The 12,346-nt window shown below is 37.5% G+C and overlaps 2 protein-coding genes across 5 annotated transcripts in view; one reads left to right on the forward strand and one right to left on the reverse strand.

The window, feature by feature from the left end:
* Positions 1-12,346, forward strand: part of ACAD11 (acyl-CoA dehydrogenase family member 11) — an 87,197-nt gene that overhangs the window by 54,690 nt on the left and 20,161 nt on the right. For all 3 annotated transcript variants that reach the window (XR_003005518.1, XM_024761677.1, XM_024761678.1), the window contains 2 exons: positions 8,783-8,849; positions 9,477-9,562. Coding sequence is in view for 2 of the 3 variants with exons in the window: in XM_024761677.1 (XP_024617445.1) it covers positions 8,783-8,849; positions 9,477-9,562 (153 nt within the window). In the remaining variant the exon portion in view is untranslated. The remainder of the gene's footprint in view (positions 1-8,782; positions 8,850-9,476; positions 9,563-12,346) is intronic.
* Positions 1-12,346, reverse strand: part of ACKR4 (atypical chemokine receptor 4) — a 44,006-nt gene that overhangs the window by 4,204 nt on the left and 27,456 nt on the right. Inside the window, exon 1 of one of the 2 annotated variants that reach the window (XM_024761686.1) lies at positions 24-154. The exons of the other annotated variant lie outside the window; for it this stretch is intronic. The gene's annotated coding sequence lies outside the window, so the exon portion shown is untranslated. Of the gene's footprint in view, positions 1-23; positions 155-12,346 lie in introns of those variants that run through there. 2 annotated transcript variants of the gene reach the window in all.

Genomic DNA, 12,346 nt, shown 5'->3' on the forward strand with positions numbered 1-12,346 from the left:
GGAAGAAGAAAGAAAATACCAACCTGTTTCTGTCAGCAGACAGGAGCAGTCTTGAGTGCAGAGAGTAAGATAGAATGACCTCTCTAACTCAGCATACTTTTATTTTCGTTTTATACCCCGCCTTTGTCTTACATCCAGTAAGGCTTTCAGGAAATTTAACCTTGTGAGCACTTGATCTGTTATTTTATGTATAACCATCCTGTGAACTCAAATCCAAGTTCTTAAGTGTCCTAGGTTACAAACTTGAAGGAATTCAATCGCGTTTCAAAAACTACAGACCTTTCGAAGTTTCCACTTAGCCAAAGGGAACAGGAACGTGCCTGCAGCTGAGGTACTGACTGCCAAACCAAAAGAATTCACCAGAGCGCCTCAAGGCAGCTAACGTATTTACTTGTAGGTAACATCTAGACAAATACTCTCTAAAATTATTTTGTCTAGGAAAGAAAACAAAAATGATTGTAACCTAGAAAGTTATCTTTGTGAAGACTAAATTATCAAAAACTAAATTCTAAGTAATCATTAGGCATTTATAGTAGAATTAAAATCTTTATACCACATCATTTTGTATTTTTCTTAAACTATGAGACTCCCCTTGGCCTCACTGTACTCCTTATCTGTCCTTGACCCCAGAGTATGACTTTCCCCACAACTTTAAATTCTTGTGCCTTCCTGTAATCTTCTTCAATGGCCAGCTCCAAACTTTCAAAATCCTTCTGTCTGGAAAGGCTATCTCCGGCTATCTCCCCCTCCCCCTACTTCCAAACAAATGAAAGTTAGAGAAAGAAGATAAATGTATGCAGATTTAACCCTTGGCCTTGACTCTCCTTATATTTGCATAACAGTTCCCTTATTTACTTTCTCTAGGCTCAGTCTCCCCCTTCAGAAGTTATTTCAGACCAATGCCATTTTTTCTAAAAGCAACTGATCTAACTTTCCTGTTGATTCACAGAAAAGAGACTCTAGAGCACTGGGGCCTTCATCTTCCCACAGTATGTGTCTGGGGGTACAGCCAACTTCTCCTCCTTGTTATCCACCAGTCTTTGAGAAGAGTTATTTGCATGCAGCTAAACCATCTCACCAAGAAAAAAATGCCTGACCAAATGTAAAATAGATAGCAAGTAGGAAGCAGCCCCATAGCACAGGAAGATCAGCTCAGTGCTTTGTGACCACCTAGAGGGGTGGGATAGGTAGGGTGGGAGGGAGGGAGACCAAGAGGGAAGAGATATGGGGATATATGTATATGTATTAGTGATTCACTTTGTTATACAGCAGAAACTAACACACCATTGTAAAGCAATTATACCCCAATAAAGATGTTTAAAAAATAAATAAATAAAATAAAACACTTCCAAATTGAAAAAAAGAAAAAAATGCCTGGATTTGTAGTGTTAGACATTTTCCATGGTGTAAACACTCCCACCGTGGCCAATTTCAGCTACCAATGTGAAGTCACTGAGGGCAAAGTTGCTAAGAGATGAGCATATCAGCCTTCCTCAGCAGACTCTAGCACAATTCTTCCAGAAGAGGCATCTCTTCTCCTTACCATGGCTGATCATTACTCTGATCTCTTGCTGCTTGCTGAGGGATACTGCTCTTAAATTTTTCCCTGCCCTCTCTAGACTCTCTGGTCTTTTGCCTTCTCTTACCTCTTATTCTTCTTTATCTTATGTATTTTGGGGGCAGGAGGAAGCAAACAAGCAACCTTCCACTAAATTCTTAGAATGGCCTACCCTCCATCCCTCATTGCCTCTCTGACTTATTTCCTTCTCCTCCCCTTTGCTTGCTTATTCTGCCAGAGCAACCTCCTTGCTGTTTTGAAATGTGCTAGGCACATTCCTTCTTAGGGCTTTTGTACTGGCTCTTCTATCTGCCTGGACTGTGCTTCCTTTCAGTACTTGCAACGCTCACTCCCTCATGTCTTTCCAGTCTTTGTCCAATCACCACCTTCTCACTGAGGCAACCCCTGATTATTCTATTTAAAATACCCTTCACAAACAAAACAAATGAACAAACATAACAAAACAGAAACAGAGTTATAGATACAGAGAACAAACCGATGGTTGCCAACAGGTGGGAGGGGGATGGGGGAGGAAAGAAATAGATAAGGGAGATTACAAACTTTTTTTTTTTTTTTCTGTACGCGGGCCTCTCACTGTTGTGGCCTCTCACAGGCTCCGCACGCACTCACGGGCGCAGCCGCTCCGCGGCACGTGGGATCCTCCCGGACCGGGACACGAACCCGTGTACCCTGCATCGGCAGGCGGACTCTCAACCACTGCACCACCAGGGAAGCCCGAGATTACAAACTCTTAAAAAGAGATTACAGGGCTTCCCTGGTGGTGCAGTAGCTAAGAATCTGCCTGCCAATGCAGGGAACACGGGTTCAAGCCCTGGTCTGGGATGATCCCACATGCCTCCGAGCAACTAAGCCCACATGCCACAACTACCGAGCCTGTGCTCTGGAGCCGGAGCTCCGCAACAAGAGAAGCCACAGCAATAAGAAGCCCGTGGGCACCACAACGAAGAGTAGCCCCTGCTTGCCCGAAGACCCAATGCAGCCAAAAATAAATAAATGTATAAAAACAAATACATCTTTGTTGATATGTATACATTTAATACATTAGTCCATAGCATGCATCAAATTTTCAAACAAAAAAAAGGATTACAAACTTCCAGTTGCAAAATAAATGAGTCAGGGGATGAAATGTATAGTGTGAGGTATATAGCCAATAAGTAATATCTTTGTATGTTGACATATCATAACTAGATTTATTGTAGTCGTCAGTTTAAAATGTTTAGAAATATCCAGTCACTGTGTCGTTTAACAGGAACTAACATAGTGTTGTAGGTCAATTGTACTTCAAAAACAAACAAACATAAAAAAAAGAGATCAGATATGTGGTTGCAAGAGGCAGGTGGAAGGGGAAGGGAATTGGATGAAGGTGGTCAAAAAAGGTACAAACTTCCAGTTATAAGATACACAAGTAGTAGGGATGTAATGTACAACATAATAAATAGAATTAACACTTTTTGTATGTTATATATGGAAGGTGTTAAGAGAGTAAACCCTAAGAGTTCTCATCACAAGGAAGAAAATATTTTTCTATTTCTTTCATTTTGTATCTGTGTGAGATGATAGATGTTCATGATGTATGTAAGTCAAACTTATACAGAGCTGTATGTCAATTATATCTCAATAAAACAGAGGGCAAAAATTAAATAAATAAACTAAATACCCTTCACCTGCCTATACTCCCAATCAACCTTACCCATAGCACTTTTCATGTGCTAATGTACCATATCATTTATATTGTGTTTGGTGTCTAATGTATCTCGTTCTGTATTAGAATATAAGCTTCATCAGATTAGGGACTTTTGTATAATTTTTCATATATAAATATATAGAATAGTGCCTGGCACATAGTAGATACTCAATAAATATTTTGAATTAATAAATAATTCTACTTTCCCTTTTGATTATTGTCCCATTTTACTTGCCCTTGATGCTGTAGTTCTTTAATGAGTAATTAAGTTTATGAATGAATGAATCAATCAATCAACCAATCAGTGCTTAAGTAACTTATCTTCCACAGACTTATAAATTTAGCAATGCAGTTGGAATTTTAGATCCAGATCTTTAGTCTTAGACGATTTCTACTTTTTCATACTATCCCTTATGCATATGTATAATTCCATGATGTCATCTATTATAGAATTTTGATACATATTTATAGATATTTAAAAGTATCTGTCCTTTTCCTTCATTTCCTCCCCCATGTACTTTCAACCACATACTTTCTTGTAAATAGGATTCCCTTCTTGTAAATCAGTTATAAAGCTATAATCTTTACATCTTTTCAATTCGGTCATTATTTTTGCTGACTCAAACACATACCCAGCCCTTGGGGCATAAAGGGTCTCAGGATCAAGCTTCCTCTGGTAGTATATAGTGAGTCACACCTGTGTATGAAACATGGTGAAACTAGCTCACTGACTGACCTTTTCCTGTATTTTCCTCCTCAACAGAACTAGAAGAGGTGTTAATAGGGAATACTTGACAACATTTGAAAGTCAATCATAAAGCTTGGAGGATAGGGAAAGGCATCACTTACCTTAGGCAACTTTTCAAAGTATTTACTTGATGCTTCTTTAGCACCTTTTTTTTTTGTACCTCTCTTCCACTTGCCTTCCACCATAAGTTTATTCCAACTGGCTTCTCACCTTAAATTGTCTCTCACCCTTCCTCACCGGTCCTAACATAGCAATGTCCCTTGTTCCTATAGAATCTCTCTCTCCACACCCATTTCTCATTTTCTTCTTGTAGTGCCATTTTTCTCAGTATTAGGTGCTTGGGAAGCAATCTGACTAAACTATATTTTACATTTTCACTGAAAATGTCTTTGATATTAAGATACAAATTGAGCATTATTTAATAATCTTATGATTACTCTTTAGTGTCCGTACTACATATTGAATTCATATTGTATATGAGTTTTTTATTTAGCATTTTTGCTTAAGCATTTTCATGTTATTCAAACTCACTATAAATGACATTTTTTGTAGCTAAATAATATTTTATGTGGATTATCATAATTTGACTTACCTTACTGCTATAGGACTTTGAATGTTTCCAGCATTTTGCTATTACAAATAATGTTATAGAGAGCATCTTTATAGATATGGTATGAAACTGCACTTAATCTAATCTTACTGAGGGATGTTGAAGAATGGGACTAACCATGTATAACTATCCCTTTTCTTATTACACTGAAGATAGCATTCTGTAGAATAATCTTAGAGTTCTTTCAATTAAGTGCATAGAAAGCTTCCTTATTCTTTTTAGAAGGGTTCCATTATGTGGACATACCATATAATAGTCTCCTATTGATGGATATTGATTTATGCCCAATTCTTTGCAAGTATAAACAATACTACTACAGTTAATAATCTACATCTGTCAGTTCATTCAGAAGCAGCTATACCTGTAGGATAAATCCCAGAAGTTGAATTGGTGGATCAAAGGATAAATGGATCTGTAATTTTGATGGATATTACCAGATTGTACTACATAGGAATGGTATTACTTTGCACTTTCACCAATAATATATGGAAGTGTCTATTTCCCTAGAACGTTGCCAGTTGAATGTGTTATTCCACTACCATCTTGCTGTCTTAAATGACTTGTAACAGATTCAGTACCCTTCCCCTGCCCTTGCCAGCTATGTGTGAGATATTTTCCCTAAATTGTTTTTTGCTTTAATTTTGTTTCTTACTGTACAATAATTTTATACAGATAAACCAGTCAATCTTTTTCCTTTGATTTCTTTTTTTTTTTTTTGGCTGCATGCAGGGATTGAAGCCGGGGCCTTGGCAGTAAGAGCTCAGAGTCCTAATCACTGGACTGCCAGGGAATTCCCACATTTATTTTTGAGGCTTAACATTTCTTTCCCATCCAGAGATTTCATAGATACTAAATTGTTTTTCTTCTAGTTTTTTTAATGTCTTTTTAAAATAAATAAATAAATTTATTTATTTATTTTTGGTTGCATTGGGTCTGTTGCTGTGCACGGGCTTCTCACTGCGGTGGCTTCTCTTTTTATGACACATGGGCTCTAGGCATGTGGACTTCAGTAGTTGTGGTGCGTGGGCTTTAGTAATTGTAGCTCATGGGCCTTAGAGCACAGGCTCAGTAGTTGTGGTGCACAGGCTTTGTTGCTCCGCAGCATGTGGGATCTTCCCAGACCAGGGTTTGAACCCGTGTACCATGCATTGGCAGGCGGATTCTTAACCACTGCGCCACCGGGGAAGCCCTTTAATGTCTTGATTATTTAAATTTTTTAAAAATTTTCAATTCTGATCTATTTTGACCTGATTTTGATCCAACTATATTTTGTAATAGTGATAGCATGTAACATTTATTGAATACTTATTAAATGTAAACCTTCCTAGCAGTAGAGTAAGTGAATTTCAAAAGTTGTTTCCCCTATTAATAATAGCACATATTCCAAGGGCACACATGAGATTGTTTTTTTTCTTAACCGAATGATAAACTTTTTCTTTTTTTTAACAAGTGGAAATTTCATTGTAAAATGTTACTTAACTCATATTGGTTTTTTATTCGTATTTGAATTAAAACTAAGTATTAATATTAATGCTAAGACCAAATGAAGTTTAAGTATTTCACCTCAGAAGTTCAATGTTGGTAGAAGAAATAACCTTGAGACTTTGTACATAGCTAACTGCACTTCACATTATATTATTGTTTATATCACTTTTTTTTATTGTTACAGACCATATCCATACCCAATAGTCATGTTTTTCTCTACCTGTCATCTTTCCTTGTGTTAGAGAATGATTTTGTTTGATAACCATGTGGTTGTAAGAGCCTGTGAAATTAAAACTCATCAGCAAATATCAGTAAAATGTCCTTTTCAGCCTGACTTAATCCTGGCACTTGAACAGTCTTGAAATACCACAGAGTCTGGATTAAAAACAAAATTATCTTATCTATGCCATCTGTTTTCATTCATGAAGGCCTGTGACACAGCAGATATATTTAGATGTTTTCTGGTCTATTCAGATTTCCTTTAATATATTTAATTTATGACATTTGGTATCCTGTTCATTAACTAAAATAACATGAGAACAAAAACTCCCTTTAGAAGAAGGACATTTCTGTTGCTGCACCTGCCAAATTATGCTTGTAGCTAAGATGAGATGATATATTTGTGAGTTTTCCCATTTTCTGAAACATCAAGGTTAAATCAAAATATTTCAAAATTTACAGCTTATATATTCGCCCTTACTTCCTCTACTTAATGACCCCAAAAAGGAGAGCCAATTTAGAAGTTTTATCTTTTAAGAATCTGAATTGTTTTCCATATTAGATTGAGCAAAGCAGAATTAAAGAATTATTTGCCTTGTTTCTTGAGTTTCTTCAAAATTTACCTGATATCTGAAATCTGTTGGGCACTTACATAAAGCTGTGACAACAATTTTTTATGATAGAAAGAGCAAGACAAGAAATACTATTGGGAAATATTAGAGAGAAATATAGAATTGGAAAAAGATGGCTTTTGGTTAAGGTTTGAGGGAATTGTAGAGAAGATTTTACTTTTGAAGGATTCAGCTTCTGTTTATCTAGAATTAAAATCCATGAAACCTTAAAAGATTTACCCAAAATGTTCTTGATTACCAGGATAGAAAGTAAACAAAGAAAAGATCTGTAATGAAAATGAACCCCAAGTCATACCATTATGTCCTAATCTGATTTTCAGAAGTACACCCACCAAGGAGACAATGTGTTATATGGGGCAAGTGGCCTGACTCTTCAGCCTAAGGGCCTCAAGTCTTCCTACGAGTAAAAGCTCAAAAACCCCAAGTAGAAAAATATCCAGTTGAAAAATTAAAAGTAAGCCTTTCTGGAAAAGACTCTTTTCTCAATAATTTCTAGCTAAGAATCAAAGCATGATTACATATTATTGCAGAGCCAGGACGACTTAAGGGCAAAAAAAATTCCCCCAGCCCAGTGTTTTCAGATAAGAAATTTCAGTTAAGATGCACAGTGTAATTTAAGTATTATCATCTACCATTTGAATCATCCTGATGTTCTGAAATCTTCTTTCAGATTTTATCTTCATATGATTTCACATCTCCTAAAACCACTTTTTATAAGAAGTTATGTGTTTAACTTAATCTGACCCAGTTGCTTGCAGTCTTATAATTAGAACACCAGTTAAATGGTAGTTTCCCTGAGGGACTAGGTGCTTAGACTGGTGAAAATGAAACTTACTTTTTGCAAGAAGGCCCCTTTGGGGAATTGCCATAGACCTTAAACTGTAGTTAAATAAAAGTTTACATTAAAATGAAAATAGCTTTATATTTTCAAATTTTAACCCTTAATAAATCAATGAATGGAAACCTAGGCTTACTGAAGGTGGAATCAGAGCCTCATATATGTGGACAGCTCCAAGTAAACAATCTTCAGCTACTCCATAGCATAACTAGGGCAAATGATGTAATCTGGTATAGGTACTGAAATCCTCAAATAGACTCACCCTCACCCAGCCCCATGGCTGGGGAAATTAGGTCTTTCTCAGTCACTGGTTGGGGAGTAAATATCATGAGTTTTAGTACTTCTTGTCCATATGTCAGAAAATATGGGATCTAAACAGGAGGAAATATGCTAGAAGAAGTTCACAACCTTTCTAGCATGCTGATGTCTGAAATGGTATGAATGGGAGAGCTGTCATTTTGTCTTAAGGGCTGCAGTTCTTTCACGGCTTCTTTATTTATTTGTTTATTTATTTTTATTTTATTTTTGCGGTACACAGGCCTTTCACTGCTGTGGCCTCTCCCGCCACGGAGCACAGGCTCCGGATGCGCAGGCCCAGCGGCCACGGCCCACAGGCCCAGCTGCTCCGCGGCATGTGGGATCCTCCCAGACCAGGGCACAAACCCGTGCCCCCTGCATCGGCAGGTGGACTCTCAACCACTGCGCCACCGGGGAAGTCCCTCATGGCTTCTTTGACTTCTGGTTATTTTCGTGCAGCAGCTCTCATTGAGAAGTCCATTCTTGGCCTTGGCTAGTGATTTTTCTTGGGTGATATACAGTTTTGTACATAGCATTATTTTTTTTAATGAATTAAGGGTTTTCTTCCTGTATGTTTGTTTGTTTCTTTTCCCAGAGGTAAACTTAGAAAGATTAGAACTTTAATGGTGAAATGTCAGGCTAAAATTTTCTTTTTATGATGTATTGTTCTCATTTTCTTTCTGGTTTTAGGAGCTGGGAATCCAAAATGCAAAATTGCAATTGTTATGGGAAAAAGTAACAATAACTGTGTAACCAGGTAATAAAACAATAGTGACTGAGAAATCTATGAGGAATAAGAGTAGGTCTTTCTCTGTATCCACTTAATTTACTTAAAACGCACCATTTGGGCTCACAAATCATAATAATATAAAATATATTATGACATTAAATGTCACATGTTTGTATTTCACAATTATTTTGCTAAAACATATATTTAGAAAACGTTTTAGGGAGTGTTGCTCTACATTCTTCACTGTGGAATTTCCTGTATTAAAAGTGTTGCTGAATCCTCAAAGCTGTTTGGATCAGATTATAAGATATATAAAATTTTTCAAAACTGTTTGTAAGTTAGACATTTAGATCCAAGGCAATAGTTTTGAAATGTTTAGTGTATTGAATATCAGTTGCCAGTTACCACTTTGAGCAATGAGAAGCCTCAGTTAAATAACTTTCACATATTTTAAAATCATCATTGTTCCAGATCACAGCCTGCATCTGAATGTACTTAATGTATGTTTTTTACACAGTTCCCATTCCAGACATCATTGCTTACATAATTACATGATAACAACAATGAAAAAATGACAGTTGAGACTCTGCCTAACATCTGTTTTATTTTTCCACTTAGCACACTTTTCCTAACATCTGTTTTTCTTTTGACCAGACACAAACAACACAGCATGATTCTTGTTCCCATCAACACACCTGGAGTAGAAGTAATAAGGGCCTTGTCTGTTTTTGGCTACCTGGGTAAGTACTCAATCAACCTGTCCATGTATTTGCAAGCAGGAAGACGAGAATATGCAGTAACACTGAAGGGACTAAATAGCATTTTTAAAAAAATATTTATTTATTTGGCTGCACCAGGTCTTAGTTGTGGCACACAGGATCTTCATTGCGGCATGTGGGATCTTTCGTTGCAGTGGGCAGGCTCTCTAGTTGTGGTGCGCAGGCTCTAGAGAGCGCAGGCTTAGTAGTTGCGGCACGTGGGCTTAGTTGCCCCGTGGGATCAAACCCACGTCCCCTGCATTGGAAGGTGGATTCTTAACCACTGGACCACCAGGGAAGTCCCCAGATAGCATTTTAATGCACAAGATGGGTTCTTAGAAATTTTTTGACGCTTAATAAAAATACGAGTGGAGTTCAGAATAGAACAAATAAAAAGAGAGGTGGTGCAGCATTCTACCACGTTTTGTTTGCTTTTGGGAAAGGGCAGACTAGTATTCAAGGAATAACGACTCTGTCTACCAGTCTTCTCTTCATCATCCAGGAGAATAGATTAATGAAATACACCTGGAAAATTAAATCTAGGTAACCCATGGTAACATTCATTTTTGTTTTCAAGTTTAGCTTTCTTAGTCAATCAACCTCAAGAGCTATTAATAAGCAATGGGTTTTGACTGATTTGAATGCAAAACTTTTCCTTCCTTCTGTCCCTGGGTGGAATTTCTAAGAAGCAAGGATACTTTTGCTCAGGCTCATGTTCACTGTTTCCTTGCCAATCAGGTTGCTCACTCAGCAAGTATTTGTTGAGTGCTGAGCACCGTTCCAGGTACTTAAAATACATTAGTGAACACAGTAGACCAAGATCTCTGCCCTTGTGGAGCTTACATGCTGGGGGAAGGAGACAGAGAATAAATCAAACATGTAAATAAGAAGTTATATAGCTGTCAGCCAGTGATAAATGTTATGAAAAAGTTTACTGAACTTCAGGTTTTGTGGTGATGCTGGCTTTCTGTTTATTGTTGAAAGTGGCTAATGAAAATACTCAAGTAGTGGATATAAGACTTGCAGTTTTATGGAACATTTGGCATCATCACTTTCTGTAGGCTGCAGCTGGAGAATGCACCCACAGGTTAAGTGTGTTGGCAAACATGAAAAGATGCCCAACAACACTGATTATTAGAGAAAAGCAAATCAAAACTACAATGAGGTATCACCTCACACTTGTCAGAATGGCCACCATCAAAATATCTACAAACAGTAAATGCTGGAGAGGGTGTGGAGCAAAGGGAACCCCTCCTGCACTGTCGGTGAGAATGTAAATTGATACAGGCACTATGGAGAACAGTATGGAGGTTGCTTAAAAAACTAAAACTACAACTACCATATGACACAGCAATCCCACTCCTGGGCATATACTCTGAGAAAACCATAATTCAAAAAGACACATGCACCCCAGTGTTCATTGCAGCACTATTTACAATAGCCAGGACATGGAAGCAACCTAAATGTCCATCAGCAGATGAATGGATAAAAAAGATGTGGTACATATATACAATGGAATATTACTCAGCCATTAAAAGGAATGAAATTGGGTCATTTGTAGAGATGTGGATGGACCTAGAGAGTGTCATACAGAGTGAAGTAAGTCAGAAAAACAAATATTGTATATTAATGCATATATGTGGAATCTAGAAAAATGGTATAGATGATCTTATTTGCAAAGCAGAAATGGAGACACAGACATAGAGAACAAATGTATGGATACCAAGGGAGGGGGGAGGGAGGTGGAATTGGGAGATTGGGGTTGACACATATACACTATTGATACTATGTATAAAATAGACAACTAATGAGAACATATTGTATAGTCCAGGGAACTCTGCTTAATGCACGTGATAACCTAAGTGGCAAGGAAATCCAAAAAAGAGGGGATATGTGTAGCTGATTAATTTTGCTGTACAGTAGAAACTAATACAACATTGTAAAGCAATTATACTCCAATAAAAACTAACTAAAAAAAAAAGGATTGAATTATAAAGAAAAGAAAAGTGTTGGCAAGATGGGGATAAACAAGCTCACTGGAGCAAACTGTGCATGGGAAGTCGCTGGGTTGCAGAGCAACAGCCTGAAAGACCACCAAAATGAGTTTTTAATGTTGGTTGGCTACGGATACCCTCCATTGTAGAGCCTATGTTTGAAATTTCAGTATGACAATTTCACCAGCACCTCTCCAACTCCCTGTGCCTCTGAACACCTCTGATGCCACCTCTTTTAGGAAGGTTCTTGTATTCCTCATCTCATCCACTCAACAAGCCCCTGATCCTGCCAGATCCATGTAAGGCCAAAAGAAACAGTGTGGACATAATTGATTATTAATATCTATTCTGACTGGGAAAGGGTGTGGAGTTAGCATGAGATTATCTGAAGAATTTGGCAGGGAGGAGGGCTGATATAAAGACAAAATGTGAATGTGTTCCCAATCTCAGTCACATGCCAGCATTTTCAAGAGGCAAACACACAGTGAACAAGCCTAGACTGGGAGCAAACATACCTGAAGGCCCAGCCTCAGCTTTGTCTCTAATGCTGAACCTGCTCTGTCCCTTCAAGCAGGTTCTTCACATCATCAGGCATTGGTTTCCACAATGGTCAAACCAGAAATTTAAATTACATTATTCACTTTCAATTTTTGAATCATTGGAACTTTTTTTTTCCCAAGCAGAATTTTCTTTGGAAGCCTATATATAAAAAATTTCAAAGAAGAAGCAATAGTAAAACAATAATAAAATAGTCTGATCAGAGCTGTGGAGC

The sequence above is a fragment of the Neophocaena asiaeorientalis genome, unplaced genomic scaffold (assembly GCF_003031525.2).
Source record: "Neophocaena asiaeorientalis asiaeorientalis breed wild unplaced genomic scaffold, Neophocaena_asiaeorientalis_V1.1 scaffold401, whole genome shotgun sequence".
NCBI lineage: Eukaryota > Metazoa > Chordata > Mammalia > Artiodactyla > Phocoenidae > Neophocaena > Neophocaena asiaeorientalis.